This window comes from Chiloscyllium plagiosum, unplaced genomic scaffold, assembly GCF_037043375.1.
Source record: "Chiloscyllium plagiosum isolate Xiang-an unplaced genomic scaffold, Cpla_swu_hap1 HiC_scaffold_4, whole genome shotgun sequence".
In the NCBI taxonomy this organism is placed as follows: Eukaryota; Metazoa; Chordata; class Chondrichthyes; order Orectolobiformes; family Hemiscylliidae; genus Chiloscyllium; species Chiloscyllium plagiosum.
Genome location: NW_028270142.1, coordinates 53622727 through 53641557, shown reverse-complemented (window position 1 = coordinate 53641557; position 18831 = coordinate 53622727). Strand labels below are relative to the sequence as shown.

General features: G+C 41.9%; 1 protein-coding gene across 1 annotated transcript in view; it reads left to right on the top strand.

The window, feature by feature from the left end:
• Window positions 1-3716: 3716 nt before the first annotated feature.
• LOC148150145 (ankyrin repeat domain-containing protein 16-like) overlaps window positions 3717-18831 on the top strand; it is a 31135-nt gene continuing 16020 nt past the window's right edge. The window contains exons 1-2 of the mRNA XM_087985867.1: window positions 3717-3991; window positions 15517-15667. Of these exons, the coding sequence (XP_087841993.1) occupies window positions 3794-3991; window positions 15517-15667 (349 nt within the window). The 5' untranslated portion in view covers window positions 3717-3793. The remainder of the gene's footprint in view (window positions 3992-15516; window positions 15668-18831) is intronic.

Genomic DNA, 18831 nt, shown 5'->3' with positions numbered 1-18831 from the left:
CCAGACTTACAACCTGTTTGCCTCCATGAACAGGCTGCTAGAGAATCGACGGCATGTGTACTCCTCAGCACTGAAGGCAGGGCAGAAAGGGGGACAGGGAGCCTTGACCTAGTCCAGGTGCTCCACCCTAACAAGGAAATAGGGCAATGTCACGAGGCAACCAGCCAGAGGAAGAGTCATACGCATACCCTTTTGCAATCTGCACTTCGAATACTGTGGCGGTGGCTGGGCCCTCCTTTTCCTTCTGGATTGACCACTCCATGCATTGGAGTTTTCAGCTGAGGCAAAAAGGTGTTCAACATTTCTGGTGTGTGCAGACCCAAATGCACCAAAGGTTTCCAAAAATAAACCTCCAGGGCCATTGGTCTCCACAACACAGCAGGCCTCTTTCACCACATCTACAGAGTAGGGGAGCTCAGTGTGGCACATTGGGAGGGGCAGGAGAAAAATGTGCAAATGTCGCACATGGGTGACAGCTGGAATACAGTACTTGAATATAGTTTGTTGATCATTATGTCTGATATAAAGAGTTTATAGCTTGTCTAGAATATAAAGATAAGTATTACCTACTGTTCAGTTCGCTGTGTGCACAGGGGTATGATCTCAGAGTTTCTGAGCAGTGGCACTGATATGGAGGTGCACCTCAGATAGTCAATGCTGCACGATGTATAGAGAACTGATAGCTTGAAGGTCTGTGTGGACAACATATCATTAGTTTGTGGACAATGTCCCCTGTGAATGCCCAGTGAACAGTTACAGATGCAAACTCAGCTCATCTAGCCTGCCCATTGAGAATGCCTTTTCAGTTGTTCTCTTCAACATTGTGTAGTATTCATAGTAAGCAATAATTATCATCAATTTTGAACTTGCTGCTCCCTGCTGGGAATTTTGCCATGCAACCTGAGCAAAGGGGGTAAGTTTTGGTGAGATCATTGAGACATCTGTTCGAAGCCTGATAAGATTCCATCCCTTACCTTTAACTCAGCACTCTAATACCATCTGGACTCAACAATGAGTTCAACAATTTTAGATTCTAACCTCTACTTTCATTTCGTTCTGTGACTTTTTTCCTTCCTTTTTGTTTTACTGCATTTGCCTTCATCTTGTTTCTTTCTAGATCCATTCATATTACATTTACATAATTTTCATGTAGTAATTCACATCTCCTTTGGAATCAACCTTTTCTATATCTATTATCACTCTTTGCAGCTTTTAAATCGTGAAATCTTTTGTCATTTTATTTCCTATGAATGCCATTCCTGTGTATGTGTGGGTTTCTTCTGGATGCTCCCGTTTCCTCCCACAGTCCAAAGATGTGCAATATAGGTGGATTGGATTTGGCAAATTGTCCTGTAGTGCCCAGAGATGTGCAGTTTAGTTGGTTTAACATGGTAAATGCAGGGTAACTGGGATAGATTGGGGGGGGCTGGGTCTGGGTGGGATGCTGTTCAGAGGGGTCAATGGGGTCGATAATTCTATGATGGGTTGTTGCTATTGCTCATAGTACCCCTTACTGCCATAGATAGCAACAGCAATCTGAACCCCACACATGGCTGTTGTCAAAAAGCAAAATCAACCACATCTAATTATGGGAATTTACAGCACAGAAAGAGGTCATTATCTTTGCTCGAACTGCGGTGGACCTTTGCTCGAACTGTCCAAAACTAATCTTATTATCTTGCCAATAGGCTTTTCAACACCAAGCACCCCCTCCCCATCTCCATAAGATTCGTAACATCTACAGGTGCTGCATCCACTCCTCCCTGCTGCTACAGGCTATCTGATAACTTCCACACCTGCATGCTCCCCTCTGCCCACTCAACCTGGGTCTCGCCTCATGTCCCCTTCCTGACACCCTACACTTACCCAGTCTTGAATTCTGAGACACAATGGGCAATTTAGCATGGCCAATCCATCTAACCTGCACATCTTTAGACTGTGGGAGAAAACCGGAGTACCCAGAGGAAACCCACGCAGACACGGGAAAAATGTGCAAAACATCACACAGTCACCGAAGGTGGAATCTAACCTGGGTCTCTGCTAACCACTGAGCCCACCATACAAAGATTGGAAGAAAAGTTGATAAATGTTTCTAATTCTGAATAAGAGAGGGAGGCAACATCAATGAGGCCATTGATGGACCAGAGAAAGAGTTTGGAGACCCAAGTAGGATTGAGTAGGCAATGTTCCAACAATGATTCTTAAATGGTTGCAGGACAGCCAATTTTTGTAGGAAGCATTCCCCACCAACACGTCAGATGAGGAGCCAGGAATCTCCCCACCTTGGCTTTGCTGTTACAACACTAAAAGCCTGTAAAATGTCTAATATATTTTATTACAAATTGCAGTGAAATTTGATTGAACAAGATCCATTGTGTTCTAGGTAAATCTGGAATTCGTAAATAAGTTATTACGAAGGGGAGCTAAAATTGATACTGCAGACAAACATGGACAAACATTGCTTCATGAGGTATTTCTAACATTTTTTTAATGTGTTGTAATAATTCCTTTCAAAATACATTTTGAAATATTTTAATTTGTTCATGAGATATGGATGTCACTGGCAAGGTTAGCTTTGCTAGCCCTTCCCTAATGGTCCTTGAGAAGATGATAGTGAGCATGCCTGGAAAGAGACTTTCAAGAATTTGATTCTGAAATAATGAAGGGAAGACAATATAGTTCCAAGTCAGGAGAATGTGCAGTCTGGATTAGCCATGGGAAATACAGTAGATTGGATAGGGTAGCAGGATGGGTCTGTGTGGGAATGCTCTTTAGAGGGTAGGTGTTGAGTGAATGAAGGAACATTGCAGATAGTGATTTTCCCATGTATCTGTTTCTCTTGTCCCTCATGATGATAGAGATATAAAAGGTAATGGTGTGGGAGCCTCAGTGAATTGCTGCAATGTATTTAGTATGTAGTATATAAAGCTGCCACTGTGTGTCATTGGTGGAGGGAGTGAATGCTTTATTTGCTGAATGGAGTGCCAGTAAAGAGGACTGCTTTGTTCTGGATATTGTCAAGCTTCTTAAGTATTGTTGGAACTGGTCACCTCTGTGCAAAACATTTGATCATGACGATTTAAGGTGGACATCCATAGCAGTCGGGAGTGTGAGTTACTCATCTCAAAATTCTCACTCTCTGACCTGCTCTTGTAGGTACAGTATTTATGTGACTGACCAAGTTCAGTATCTAGTCAGTGGTGATGCCCAGGATGGGAGATTTCAACAATGGTAATATTACTGAATGTCCGGAGCAACGGTTAGATTTCTCATCTGAGAAGGTTATTGCCTAGAGCAAATGTGGCGCAAATGTGATTTGCCACTTATCAGCCCAAGCCTGGATGCTATCTAGGTCTTGCTGGACATGAACATAAGCTGCTTTAAAATCTGAGGAGTCAGACTCGGCAAGATGGCAGGGATTCTGTAGAACTGCTGTGGACAGCTCTGCCTAACAGCCAAGGCATACTGGTGTTTTTTGCCATCCCTGGCCAACTTATGTGGTGGAATTATTAGTTTAAAACCTTACAGAACACATATTTGTTAATATTTGGAAGGATGCCAAAGGGAAAAGGATTGAGCAAACAGCAGCAGGGAGGACACTCCCCTGCAGCACTTACCACACCAGAGACTGCAGCAGCAGCAGCCTCTCCTGAACCTCCCGGGGACCTGACAGACTCTCAGGAATTGGCTGTGGTGATGGAGAGACTTACCTTGAATGTTGGGGCTGCGATTGAGGAGATTCGTGGGGAGATTTGTGCCCAGGTCCAACCTATCGCATCCATGCTGCAGAAGCATGAGCAAGAGATCCAGGGCCTTGGGGAGAAGCTGGAGGAGGTGGAGGGTCAAACTAAGGCCTCGGAAGCTGCGATGGAATCCTCATCCAGTCGGATCCAGGTGCTGGAACAAGAGGTGCGAGCCTTGCAACACTATATCGATGAACTTGAAAATCAAAGTGGGAGGATATATCTCCAAATTGTTGGGCTCCCTGAAGGTGAGCAGCCAGTCAGCTTCTTTGAAAGCTGGCTGCCGAGGTTTTTGGGTCTTCATATCGAGTCCGGCAGGCTGCAGATTGAAAAGGCTGATCAGGTTAGAGTGCACAGGTCAGGCCCAGTGCAGCTCCCCTGCTCGGTCCTAGTGCACTTCCACTCATATAAGGGCAAACAAAAAGTCATAGGAGCTTCCAGATTCCTGGGAAAATATCCGCAGGCACTGCTGTACAAGGGGCCAAAAATTATGTTTTTCCAGGATTTCTCTGCAGTTGTAATTCGAAAGAGGAAGTCCTTTGATGAAGTTAAAAAGTGGCTGAGGAACCTGGGCACCCACTACTCTATGAGATACCCCGCAGTGATCTGTTTCAGCCACGAGGACTCAGGTTATACATTTGACTCAGTGGATAAAACTAAAAACTTTATAGACACTTTAAAATAGATGGATTGGCCTGAAGAATATGGTTAATGTTTATTCTCTTTGCTATCTTTCCCCACGTTTTCTCTTCCTTTTTAAAATTCCTTTCTTTCTCCCTAATAATTTCCTTTTTGGAAAGGGGGGAAAAGACCTTGGAATAAGTTGTTCCTTTTTTTAATAACTGGATTTTCTGATGGGAAATTTTGTGGATGTTCTTTGTTGTCTCTCCCCTTTTTTTTGTTTGTTCTGTTTCTCTTTTAGTCACAAGTAGGAGTGACATAAAGCCAGGGATGGGTGGCGTGCTCATCCTGACTTTGTCTTTTTTCTGTTGATTTAAGGATCATCTCCTTGTTTTTTTTCTGGCCTAAGGCTGGGGCACAGCCCAGGTTTGAAGGAGCTGTGAAGAAGGGGATGGGTAGGGTAAGTGCCCCCTATGGGCAAGGGCAAGAGTCTTCCATTCAAGGTTTTATAGTTGGTTTTCTTTGTAGTTTTTTGGTAGTGATAGTTGTTTATAGTTATGATAGAGTAGTTTTTGTATATATAGTTCTCTACTCTATGAGTCTTTATTTACTTATGCTCGGTGCTTTGTAAGCAACGTTCTCCCTCCGGGGGGTTCAAGGGTCTGTGAAAGGGGATATGGCTAAGTGTCTTATAAAATGGTGCTCCTGGAACATTAAGGGAAGTCATTCGCCTGTTAAAAGGAAAAAAATGCTTTCCAGCTTTAAGAGAGAAAGGGTTGATATCGCTTTGTTGCAGGAAACTGATCTTAATGATGGGGAACACCTGAAATTACAACGGGGGGTTATGACCGGGTATTCTTTTCATCCTTTACTATTAAAAGTAGGGGAATGGCGGTACTTATCCAGAAAGATCTTACGTTCACATTTTTAGAGCAGGTGAAAGGTGAGCAGGGATGGTTTGTGATACTGAAAGCCCTGATACATGGGGAGGAATATGGCATTTTAAATGTATACTGTTCTCCAGCACATCCCCTCAAATTTTTGATGAGTGCTTTCTCTAAGTTGAGTGCTTTTGGAACACGGCACATTATTATAGGGGGGATTTTAATTGTCTTTTGGATCCGACGGTGAACAGGATGCGTTGTGGACCTCCAACTATTTCTTTGCAGGCCAAGCAGGTAGTTGATTTATGCGAGGAGTTGGGGCTGGTGGATATTTGGAGATGTCTTCACCCTACCTGCAGGGACTTCACCTTTTTTTCAAACCCACATAAATGTCACACGAGGATTGACCTCTTTCTGGCTCCCTTGGCCCTTCTGGATTCGATTATGAGTTGTAAATTTGGGAATATAGCTATCTCTGATAACGCGGCAGTATATTTGGAGGTTAAAGCCAAGAGTGAAGGGCTAGATTTGCAGCACTGGCGTTTGGACGCTTAAGGATTCCAAATTTGTGGAATACTTTTTGAAGGAGTTTCAGGAATTCTTGACTATCAACTCAAAAACGGCTAGTAGTCCCTCTATGCTATGGGAGACTGCTAAGTCCTTTGCTCGGGGATTAACTATTTTGTATTCTGCTAACTGGAAATGACAGAAAGAGGAACAGCAGTATCTACTTGAGACGCTGTTGAAAGCCACCGAAGCGGCACATTTTGCGCGGCCTTCAGTGACTAAGCTATACCGGATCACGGCCCTCCTGGCTGCCTTGAATTCAATACTGACGCAAAATGCAAAGAAAGAACTTGCTTTTGCTAGACAAAGGCAGTTTGAATATGGGGATAGGCCAGGGAAGTATTTAGCGTACCTGACTAGGAAAAAGCGTGCTCCCCAATCCATTTCTGCAATCAGAGACAGTGCCGGGGTCCTTACACACGATGCTACAAAGGTTAATGAGGCTTTTCGGAGCTTTGACTCTGAATTGTATCGGTCTGAAGGTTGTGAGGATAGAAGGGCTAAAAAGGAGACTTTTTTTAAGAACCTGACCCTCCCAGGGGTAACCTTGGAACAGGCCTCTCTCCTTAATGCTCCCTTGACAGTTCAGGAAATACAGGAGGCAGGTAGGCAACTTCAGAGTGGGAAAGCGCCTGGCCCTGATGGTCATGGGCAGGATTCAGATACCTAGGCATTTTTATTACCCCCAAGTTTGATCTGTTATTTTGGACTAACTTTGCTCACTTGCTCGACAATATTAGGCGAGATCTCCAGAGATGGGAGGCTCTTCCAATTTCATGGCTGGGCCGAATATCTCTCATTAAGATAAATGTTCTTCCTCGTTTGCTTTATCCCATGGGTATGCTCCCTGTAATGTTTCCCAGGTCAACGCTGCAGAAGCTTATGGGGTAGTTTGGTTCCTTTGTTTGGCATCGTGGACGGCCCCTCATCAAACTTACTAAATTGCAGTTGCCTCAAGGATGGGAGGAGTTGACTTCCCAGACATCAAGAGGCATCAATTGAGTTCCCTGCTGCACTTGTCTGTGATTGGATAGGTAATGATCCAAACTCAATATGGCTGGATATTGAGGCCTCCAAGGTGAAGTGTCCTGTTATTAACCTGTTATTCATGAATAAGATGAGGACAATTATGGACTACTGCCAGAACCCCATTGTCATTAGTCAAGGCATGGAGGGCAATGCGTCAGAGTGAGGGTTGCTTATCCAAGACTTCGCCACTTACACCTATAGTTGGCATGCCAGGGTTCTGACCAGGGATGATGGACTCAGAGTTCAAACTATGGGCAGCGAGAGGAGTTTCTAGTTTGGGAGACTTGTTTGAGGGGGTGGTTATGATGTCTTTTGCGCAATTGAGCTGCAAATACAGGTTACCCAGCAGAGATCTTTTCTGTTTTTTTCAGGTTAGGGATTTCATCCAGAAGAAGACTACGCTTCTCTCTAAGCCCTATAAGCCCAATACAGAGAGGTTGTTGCTATGTTCCACAAACACCCTTTCGGTTAGTGCCCTCCATCACCTTCTGGGTGGCAGGGCCTGGCAGGATATTAACCGATTATGTGAGGTCTGGGAGCAAGAGCTAGGAGTGGAAATCTCTTCTGAAACATGGGAGAATATATGGGAGAATACTCGAAAGATCTCAATTTGTAATAGGACATGCGCTACGCAGTTAAAAGTTCTGCTCAGGGCTCATCTGGCACCAGACCATCTGGCGAAGTTTAAAAAAGGGGCATCTTCAGTGTGCCCCAAATGTAAAATAAGTGTAGGTACTCTTACCCATTGCTTCTGGACATGCCACAGGCTCCATGTGTATTGGAGCGTTGTGGTGGGAGAGATAGGGAGGGTATTGAGGACTGAAGTCAAAATAGACCCGATATCTCTCCTCTTAGGTCTACTGAATTTACCAACTTTAGACAGGCATGGGAAGAAACTATTTAATATTCATGTATACTGTGCATGGAAGAATATTCTGATGAATTGGTTGTCTGAGAACCCGCCAGACTTGCTGGGATGGCAGAAATTAATTATGTAGCACATTCCCTTGGACTTTTTCACAAACATGGTGCACCACACATCAGACCATTTTTATATGACATGGTAGCCCTACTTGAGTTATTTGGATATAGATTTGTCAGTTATCTTAACTAGGGCGTTTGTTTAACCAGGATGGTTAGATTTGTCAAGCCCTGGGTCCTGGAGGGGTCTCCAGAGCTAATACGGGTACATATACAATGCTCCCACTCCTTTGTTTGGGAGCTTTGCGCCGAACATAGCTTTTCTGTATTTTGTGTTTTTTTTTGGTTTTTTTTGCTTTTCTTCTTTTTTTGGTGTTGCTTTGCACAGTGTAAGCATTTGTTCTGTATTATAGGGTAGGTTAACAGTTAGTAGACAGTAGTTGTATTGTAATTTGTGTTTGTTTTCTTTTCATTACACTGATACATGTTATTGATTATATTTTTCAATAATTTTATATGTTTGGAAAGTTAAAAAATTTGCTAATGAATTTATTTACAAAAAAAAATCTGAGGAGTCATCCTCAGCGAACATCTCCAAATCTGGCCTTACACTGGAGGAAGAGTCATTGATGAAACAGCTGAACATTGTTGAGCCCAGGACACTGCAATGAGGAACACCTGCATTGATGGCTTGGTCTGAAATGATTGACCTCCTACAACCTCAGCCATCTTCCTTAGTGCTGGGCAATGCTTCAAGCAGTGGACAGTTCTCATCTGATTCCCATTGATTCCAGTTTTATTAGGGCTTTTTGGTGCAATGTATGGTCAAATGCTGCCTTGGTGTCATTGTCACTCACCTATTCAGTTCAACAATTTTGTCAGTGTTTAGATCGAGACAGTAATGAGTTCAGGAACTGAGCAGCCCTGGCAGCAGTGAAACTGAGTAGTCAATTGCTACACAAATGGCACTCCAATTTAACACATTGGTACAACCACATTACATTATGGAGGATAACCCCACGTGAAGATGGAACTTCCTCTCCACACAACTGTATGTGATGACCAATTCAATTTGCATTTGTCATGGAAATTTGCAACTGTGACAGGTAGATTGGTGTGGAAAAAGTCAAGCAGTTTGGTCCTCTTATCGGTTCCCTCACCACCTGCTGTAGATCCAGTCTAGCAGCTATGTCCTTGAGGACTTTGTAACTCCATCAGTAGTGGTGTTGCGGAGCCTGTCTTGCCTCCTTTCTCAGAGAACATCCTGTGTCCTTTCTACCTCCTGTGCTTTGATGATGTTCATTGTAGAAGCACGCAGATTCACCAACCAACAGCTGTGGCCGTCATAATCAGCAGGAAACTTTCTTGGTCTCTGTTCAACCTGATGCTCTTAGGATCAATATTGAAGACTCCCAAGGCAATTCTGTCCTATTAAAAGGTAAGATAAAAATGCTATAGTCTTACCGATCATAGGGAGCAGCTCTCTCATTGGAGAGAGAAAACTAGTGGTGGTTTAACTCAAAAGTTAGCATGCCTCAGGCCAGGGGAGAGTTTGAGAAGGAGAGTCTTTCACGGTAACCACAATCAGTGAGGGAATTGAACACTTGCTGTTGGAGACACTCTGTATCACAAACTAGCCATTAGGTGACTTTACCTCTCCTAATTATATAAAACTGTAGCACCATCTCTGATGTGTCTGTCCTCCTCGTGGGACATTATATACCCAGGTACAGTAATGGTTTTTGTTGGGGGTCATTATCTGTAGATATAATGATGTCAAACTGTTGCTTGACAAGTCTGGTGGGGCAGTTCTTCCAATACTGGCACAATGCTTCAGATGTCAGTGAAAACAATGCACTGTCAACATGGCACGTAGTTCACTGCACCTGGGTTGATGTTGGCTGGTCCATCCTGTTTCATTCCTTAATTTTGACTTTATGGTGGTTTTGATACAGGTTTGGTAGTTCATTTTAGAGGGTACTTAAGAGTCAGACATATTACTTGAGATTTGAAATCACATTTAGGCCAGATCAGGCAAGGCTGACAGATTTCTTCCTTCAAAGACATTAGTGAAATAGATAGATTTTTAATCCTGGATTTTTTATTGAATTCAAGTTTCACAATCTGCTGAGATTCGAACCTATGCCTGTGGATCAATAGCCTGGAATTCTGGATTACTAGTCCCGTGACAATAACACTACACCACCACCTTTCAAAATTTCAAATCATACCCAAGAGGGAAGCATAGCAATACTTGGATTTCTATGTTGAGTGTCTGCAAAATCTAGGTAAGTATATATCCCATTACTCTGTGTATTGGTTGAAACATATTATTGACACGTTTGATGGGAAGCTTGATGTATGTGCAAGGAGGAGGAAGAGACTGGAGACGTATGACAGACTTTGTAATCTGGTGCACTTGTTCCTTTAAGGATATGCATCTTAAACTGCTGCCAATTACTTACACCTCTATGCACTCCATAAAAGCAGGATCAGAGGTGGATGGTCTATCCTCTATTTTCCCATGAACATTATTTGTATATAGTCTTATCTTCAAATAAGGAATCTGCATTATTATTTTACCAATCCATGTCATGCAATTGATAATTTTGCTGAATAGAGGAACATTACACAGCAGCAGAACAGATTTTGAAGATTCACTGCAATGTATACTATGCCTTAAGCTTTACACATCCAGCTTAAAAGCTGACATGAAAATGAAACAACTATAAGTAACTCATTATCTGTAAGCTATTCTGCAACTCTGTACTGATACTACAGATTCTGTTCCTTCACTTGGAGATGGTGCCTCGCTCCAGGCAGTAATCATTGGGTCCCAGTATGATTATTCAAATTTGTAAAAGCTTTGGTAGCACAAATGTACTTGCTACAAGTTTTGTGCAGGAGCAGAAATTAACAGTGAATTACATAAACTAGGAGGTATAAGCAGCATTCTGTAGATAAGACAGGATCTGTTTGTTGCCCTTGCCACATTGCAGATTGGGGTGGAAAAAATAATCCATCCAGTACAGCTCCTAAGAAATGAAAGAAGACAATAAAAAAAAGCCTTTTTTGTACAGTGTTTAATTCCTTCTCTCATCCTTGCAGTTTATTTACACAGCAAAATTCACAGTTTTGCTAGCAGAATTTCAGTAGCCTTGTGAAACAGTGCCAACACAGCAGTCAGCCAACAACCATTAAAAGCATTCCAACTCAAGGAATTAATATGTCTCAATAGGTGTCAGTAGTGTTATCAGATAATGTGACAAATCTTGCAAAAAGCTAAGTGATACCAATAAAAATTCTAACAGTCAATAGATGGAAAAGTAAGTTACAATAAAGAAATAATAAATTTATAAATGATATTGATAGGTTGGGTGTGTGGATCAAAATTTGATAGGCGGAGTTTAACCTGAATAAATGGGAGCTTATCCATTTTGGGTGGAAGAATAAAAAGACCTGGGTGTCCTCATGCATGAATCACAGTACATCAAGTTATAAGGACACCAGGTGGAATGTTGGCATTTATTGCTAAAGGAATGGAATATCAAAGTAGGGAAGTGTTATTACAACTGTGCAAGGCATTGGTGAGACTGCAATTAGAGTACTGCATGTAGTTGGTCCTCTTACTTGAAGAAGGATGTCATTGCATTGGAGGCAGTTAAAGAAGGTTTGCTAGATTAATTCCAGAGATGAAAGGCTAATGAGGAGAGATTGAGCAGTTTAAGCCTGTACTGAGTAGAGTTCAGAAGAATGAGAAAAGATTGAATTGAAGTGTATAAAGTGCTAAAGAGGATTGACAAGGTAATTATAGATGTTTCCCCTTTGAGAGGTCAGGTGGAGGACAACATGGTGGATCAGTGGTTAGCAATACTGCCTCATAATACCAGGGACTCTGGTTCGATTCCACCCTAGAGTGACTGTGTGGGGTTCACACATTCTCCCCGTCTGTGTGTGTTTCCTCCAGGTGCTCCAGTTTCCTCCCACAGTCCAAAGATGTGCAGGTTAGGTGGATTGGCTGTGCTACATTGCCCCATAGTGTCCAGAGATGTGCAGACTAGATGGGTTAGCTATGGGGGATGCAGGGATAGGGTAGGGGAATGGGTCTGGGTGGGAACTTCAGAAGGTCATTGTGGACTTGTTCGGCTGAATGGCCTCCTTTCACACTATCAGGATTTTAGAATATTTTTAGGCTAAGGGATGTCAAATTTGAAAGAGATGAGGAGGAATTATTTTTCTTGAAGGCTGATGAATCTTGAGAATTCGTTACCCAAACCATAGTGGATGTATGGTTTGGGTAACGAATCTAGGTGAAATATGGCCAACACTCAAAGATTAATGAAATTAAACTTCTGAAAACACAATATGGAACTCATGTCCTTGAGCCAACAACTGACTGAGACTATTTTTAAATTTAGAAGTAGATGCAGAGGCAATTCGAGTGATTGTGACTTTACAGTTCATAGAATAATTGAACTCATGATAACATCTATTTTACGAGTTATGTGTCAGTCATTTATTGTCACATAGATCTAGAAAGATAACTGAAAAGAGTTTTATCATCACAATCCAGCATTATTTTGAGTTACAAAAAGAATTTTAAAAATTACATAAACCAACAGGCATGGAAGCACTACTGTTAAGTGGACACAAGTATGTACCCATAAGTACTGGGTATGCAGTATCTACAAGCGATCTGTAATTTGCCACCATTAGCACTACAGTCAATACATAGAAGTCTAGTAAACAATGTGGGCAATGTTGCCTCATACATGCAAGTACAATGATATATATACAGGGCATGTAGTGCCAGAGGAAATTGGAGGTACCAATGCAGAAAGCAAAGGCCAAAAAGTAGTCCAATATCATGAAAAGCAACACCTAGAATCCAGACAAGTACAACATTCCAGATAACCAGGAAATCATATTGAAATGTGTCAGGCCAAGATTCATGAAATTACAAGCCAAGATATTCACAAATAATGTCTTGTTGACCAGACCATTAAGATACAAAGTGATCTAGTGAACATCATGGTGAACATCAAACAGTGTATTTTCACAGTGGTACCAACAGATCCAGAGTATATGCCCAGGGACAACATAACTTAAATGTAAACTGGATTCTGGTACAGGCACGGTTAAAGTGTTCGTAGAGTGAGAGTCACGATATCCAGTTTGCCATGGTTCGGAGTCACTTTTCTCATGCAATTTTCTACTCTTCCTTTGTTTATTATGCAACCAGATTCTTGGGCATCTTTCTCAGGAAATCATATGGCAGAAGTGGAGGAAGTACTCACCATTTCATGGATGTTCTGGCTTTCATGCCTCTTATGCCATTTTTAAAGCACAGCTACGGGTTCAGACTCTGCAAGCCACCAACTGGCCTTCCAACTGTGATGCTTGACTGTTACTGCTAAATACATGGCCCAGAGGAAAGGAAAGATCACTCACATTGGAGGTGTTAGTAGATGAGGTGGTAGAGAGTAGTGGCAGATGACCCACCAGAGAAGGCCACGCTATTAGACAAAGCCAGCCAGGACATCGGTTGCAGCCCAGGTCAGTGCTGTATCCCCGTAGAATACAAAAAGAGTAACTGATCTTCTGTGCTCTGCAAGAGTAAGTGCCACCACCTCCTCTCTACTACCTTACTCTTAACAGAACCAGAATTCAGGCTAACTTTAGCAGTGCACACACATCTCACCAAAGCTCCAGGATTACAACCCTCAGTATTGCATTCATACTAACCATTCAATGACTCACTTCATTCTCCAAACTGCTAATCCATTATGCTTTCTGTTGTTTTTTGCTCACTCACTTGAGATAGTTCATCACCTTTCCTGCTTATGCATCATGCTACTCAATTCTTCCTTTTATGTACTGTAATTGCAGAAAAAAATTCCCACTCCCAGACTGATGTCTCAACAGCGCCCTGACTGACCTACCTGTAATCCATAGACTGCTTGCACTTGACCTGCAGAACTGATTGTGATGGCCCAGTCCCCCAACTTCCTGATGAAGGGCTTTTGCCCGAAAAGTTGATTCTCCTGCTCCTTGGATGCTGCCTGACCTACTGTGCTTTCCCAGCAACACACTCTCGACCCCAGTCCCCCAACTGCAAGGATATCGATCAAGTGCCTGACTGATTATGAACAACTTCCTGAAATGGAACAGGAGGAGACCCTTGACAGACTCGAGTTCCTCTTCACCCCACTAAGGATTGTCACCTTTGATTTTCATGCCTGGTCATCTGTTTGAAGTACACACAGTGTGTTTGCCAGAGATGAGGAGAAACTTATTTAGCCGGAGAGTGGTGAATCTATCAAATTCATTGCCACAGAAGACTATGAAGGCCAGGTCATTGAGTATATTTAAGATGGAGATCGATAGCTTCTTGATTGTCAAGGCAATCAAAGATTATGGTGAGAAAGTGGGAGGATGGAGTTGAGAAATGTACCAATCATAATTGAGTGGCAGAGCTGACTTGATAGTCCGAATGTATTTCTGCTCCTGTGCTGGCGCATGCTACATTTCTGACATTGATGTGTAATAGTCCCACATTTCAACTTATTAACCTTCTGTCTGTCAGATAAATTGACTATTCAGTACTCCATACTGCCAGAACCTGCCTGCCTCTCCCTCTTCACTGAAGTGCAATACAAGTTCCAGAGACTGGAAGCCTGTAATTGAACACTAAAGCCACTGTGCATTAAGAAAGCAAGGTGAGCCACAGGAAGGCTGGCAGCTTGTAGATTGGTGCTGAAGTCAGTGTCTGTCTGTTAAAAATCACTGTGAAGAATACAAAGAATTGCAGCCTCCCAGTAAGTGCAAAGTGAATGATCCATACAATGCATTGTGTACAGGTGCTTGAGATGTGTGTGTGTGTCTCTGCAAGTTGTAGGTGTTTATGATGTCCAAAGTAAAGTATTGTAGGGCTAAATTGTATGTGCCATCAATAAAAGGCATGGTGACATGGTGAGATTGGTAGTTTGCCAATGCCATTTTGTGTGGCATGAATGACTGAGGGCAATGGAAGCTATGGAGCATGCAGGGAGCTGAAGAAGCAGGTGCACAAAGGACTAGAGTTCAACGCTGCAGCTGCCAGGCATCTACTGTGATTTACATGCCAGGAATTTGCACATTTAGTTTTTTTTTGGTGAAGAAGAAAATTGGAAGTGCCATATAAATAAGGTAAATAAATAAGGTAATAAACAAATATTAATAAGATCAAATGCATCGAAATAAAATAGTTGCTGCTCAGTGCAAGATTCTGCTTCATCATTTATGGCTTGAAGAGAAAATTGGGAAAATGTTGACATCGTGAATCGTTTTTGTTCCCACCATACTTTGTATCCGAATAGGCAATATTTTCCCACTTTCCTTGCCATTACTTATGTGACATCATACAAGGGAGGGGAAAGTGCCACCCAGTGACTTTTTATGCCATATCTGTGGCAGAATGGGAAATGATTATTAGAGTGAGTAGAAGGTCACGTGCAGTATAAACAATGGTGTAGACTAGTTAGGCCAAATTGCTTATTTCTGTGTAATAGTTTCCATACAGTTTTTATGTGTTTAAAAATACATTAATGGAGGAAGTCAAATATGTTTCCTTCATCTAGCAAATGTGGAAGGTTGAAAGTTGGATTCCTCTTAATATTACCACCAAATAAACGTGACTCTAATATAATAAGCAGGATGTTTTTCATCCATGGCGCTAAATATCCAATTTTCTGTTTTTATTTATTTTCTAGGTTGCACGTATTTGGCATGTTGATGTAGCTACCTTCTTAATAGAAAGAGGAGCTTCTGTAAACCAATCTGATCATTATGGTCGAACACCACTCCATGTTGCTGCATCCTTGAACTACATTGGAATGATTGAGCTGCTGTTAGCAAATAATGGTAAAAATGCAACTCACATTTTAATTTAGCTTCAGTTCTAACAAATTAGAACTACACTTTAAGTTTAAATTATTCCAAGTTTTGGTAATGCTTTTTGATTGTGTGATATGCCTTAGGTGCATTTCTGATTTGGATACTGGAACACAATTAGAATAACTTGTAAATTGTGTAAGTGACCACTAGTTGCATTCATGTTGTCATCTGGGTCAATGAGCAAAGTAGGGTTTAATATTAGTTTCCAGCTGACGTATGGCCATCAGGACACACTCGTACAGGTGATGCCTATGTTTTTTGAGGCTCTCACATTGCTGTCATTAGAATCTCTATTTAAAATGGGAGGAAGATTGGAATCTAGTTTCTGGGAGGTAGATTAGGGATGAAATGTTATTATTTTAGTTTCTGGAGCGATGGTGGGATATTTTTAGTTGTAAACCCAAACCCCTGATTCATGAACCTTCCTTTGCTCTTTATCAGAGCAAATTATTAGGAACCACCTGGACTTGATTAGTTAGTGAGGGTGGCAAAATGATGTAGTCATACAGTGAAATGAAGCATTTATTTTTAAAGAAGCCATGGCATGTCCCTGAAACGTTCAGCGTGTGGATTTTGGTCAGATGACAGAACCACATTCCTACATTCCTCCCTCTTACCTGGGAGAATAGCTGAGGACTGAATTGTGCTGATGTTTCCCAAGAACAGGATGATTAAAGTGTCTCTTCCAATGAAGTTATGCTGATGTAAGTGGCTGAGAAAGTTAACAGTTAGAGTATGTTACTTTCTACCCAGAGACTGTGCACCAAGAAGATTCATTTCCGATGAATGGAATAATATGTTCCAGAGCCATTCCCCAAATTCTGAGAATGGCCAGTACTCTTCTGGAGCAAGCCTCAGGTCTGCACACCTTGCAGCTCTACTTATTCTCTGTCAACAAACATTTTGGATGGAATTTTCCCTGAGGGTGCCTCAGAATTAATGCTCAAAGTACATGGAGGTGTGGGTGAATTTGTCATGAAAATTCTCTCAAGCATCGAGGAATGTTCAATCATATTTGAGATCATGGAGTGACCAATTGAAAAAAAGCTGTCCCCCCAAATTAATGAGGAGCTCATGCAATTGCAGTTTTGTTCTCTCGCACATTTGTTGCTCATACATTTGTAGTGAACCTATCATCAAACATAAGAAAGAAATATATAAAATGAAAAAAGAACTATTGATGCTGGAAATCTGAAACACCGAGAAATAAATTGCTGGATCTATGGAGAGAACATAAAATTAACATTTTGAGTCCAGTAACCTTTTTTCAGAAACAAGTAGCCTGTAATTGGAAGAGCAGTGAGAAGGAAAGCGGCAGCTGTGAGCAAGTCCATCTGGCTAAAGGAAATGGAGCCGAAAGAAGTGGGCTTACAGTGGGAAGTAAAGATGAAGAAATAGGATCAGATGAAGTAGACCAGACAAAGTGGCCAGAGGCTGCAGGAAATTAGGTCTTTGAGTCTGGAGGAAACAGGGCTGGAGGCTTGAGGAAGCAAGGCTGAAGGAAGTAGAGCTGCCCAGGTTGGCAGCAGCAGGACGTGAGGCTGTAGGAAGTCAAGAAACAGAGTGGAGAGTGGGATGAGAAGTGAGACTGGCAATGGCTGGTGCCAAATATGTAAGATAATGTTACTATCTGACTACATCACCTAATAAAGGATTTATCAGAATGTAAAAAGAGCCTTGAAATGTAAAAATAGCTCAAATCGAAAAGTAGTCCTCAAGCAAATTTCATGAGTCTTAGGAAATAAATATATTTTGTCCCAGGACCAGAATTTTTATATGTTGGGTAACCAGGATATCCTGACCAGGACAGGAAATAGTAATTTTATTGATGAGGTCAGAGTAAGGAAGCAAGTAATAAGTTCTAAAGCAAGGTTACTATGCATGTATTTGAATGTACAGTGTGTGATAAATATGATTGGTGAGTTACAGCTGTGAGTTGTCATTTAGAAATACAATGTTGTACCAATAGTAGTGACTTGGATCAAAGAAGGACAGGTCTGACTGTTAGATATTTCTGGATAAAGGATTTTTGGGAAAGGAGTTCTGGTTTGCATTCAGTAATTTGCTAATTTTTTAGCTGGTTCAAATCACCCCCAGATTCCTGGTTCTGATACTGAACTTATTTAGGAGTGTGAAATGAAGAAGGCAGTAGATAGGTGTTTCAGGGCAAAAGAATCTCTTGCATTTGTTATATACAAAAGGCAAGTAAAATACAAGAAATAAAGTCAAATGTAATAAACAGTGAAGTAGCCACAAGCAGCTATACAGAGGACAGTAATTAAATACACTATTAAATTAAACAGGTTAAACACTATTAGAAGCTAAACAGTAATTTCAATCACAATCTTTAATCAGGCTTGCTACCCTTGTGATCCTTGCACTGTCACCACCCACCTTCCCTTCCCTGCTAGCTCGGTTGGAAACTTTGGAGTCTCAGGAGTTTAAGCTCACCACTGGGGAAAAACATGATTTTGAAGTACAGGTGGCTGTTCCCGCTTGCCGTACCTGGTGCCTTGATGAAGACTTTGGACGGTGTAGGCCTTCAGTCTGGGTTGAGTCCACTGATGCGGTTGATAATGTTTTGGATTTATTGGGTAAGTACTTGGTTTTTCTTACTTTGTGGTAGTTCTATGAACCTATTTTCACCTCAAGATCTGTCTGAGGCCTTGTGGTGTCAGTCGGGTCGGTGAGTTTTGGAGATTGACTGTTGTTACGTTTGTTGATTGTGGTCGGTTGCTGTTGATTCCCCTGATGCCGAACAGGCCTGTATCAGTAGGTTTTGGAATTGCTGTTGAGATCTCCCTTCCAGAGATAGCTCTTTCAAGTAGGCACTGGAATTAGCTGTTGGAATTCTTCTGATGATCGCTGTTTGGATTGCTTCCTAGAGACAGCAGCCAGAGGATCGCTCTTGGGGATATAGCTGTTCAGGATCCTTCTTCTGGAGATAACTGTGGGGCTGGTTGTCAGGGGGATAGCTGTTTGGGATCCCTGTTTTGGAGATAGCTGTGGGGATAGCTCTTGGAGAGACAGCTCTTTTGGATGAGATCGGGGCTTACAATTATACTAATTGTGGATTTCTTATCTTTACGCCAAATCTGCGCTTGCCATTGTGTTACTGCTGAAGTCAATTG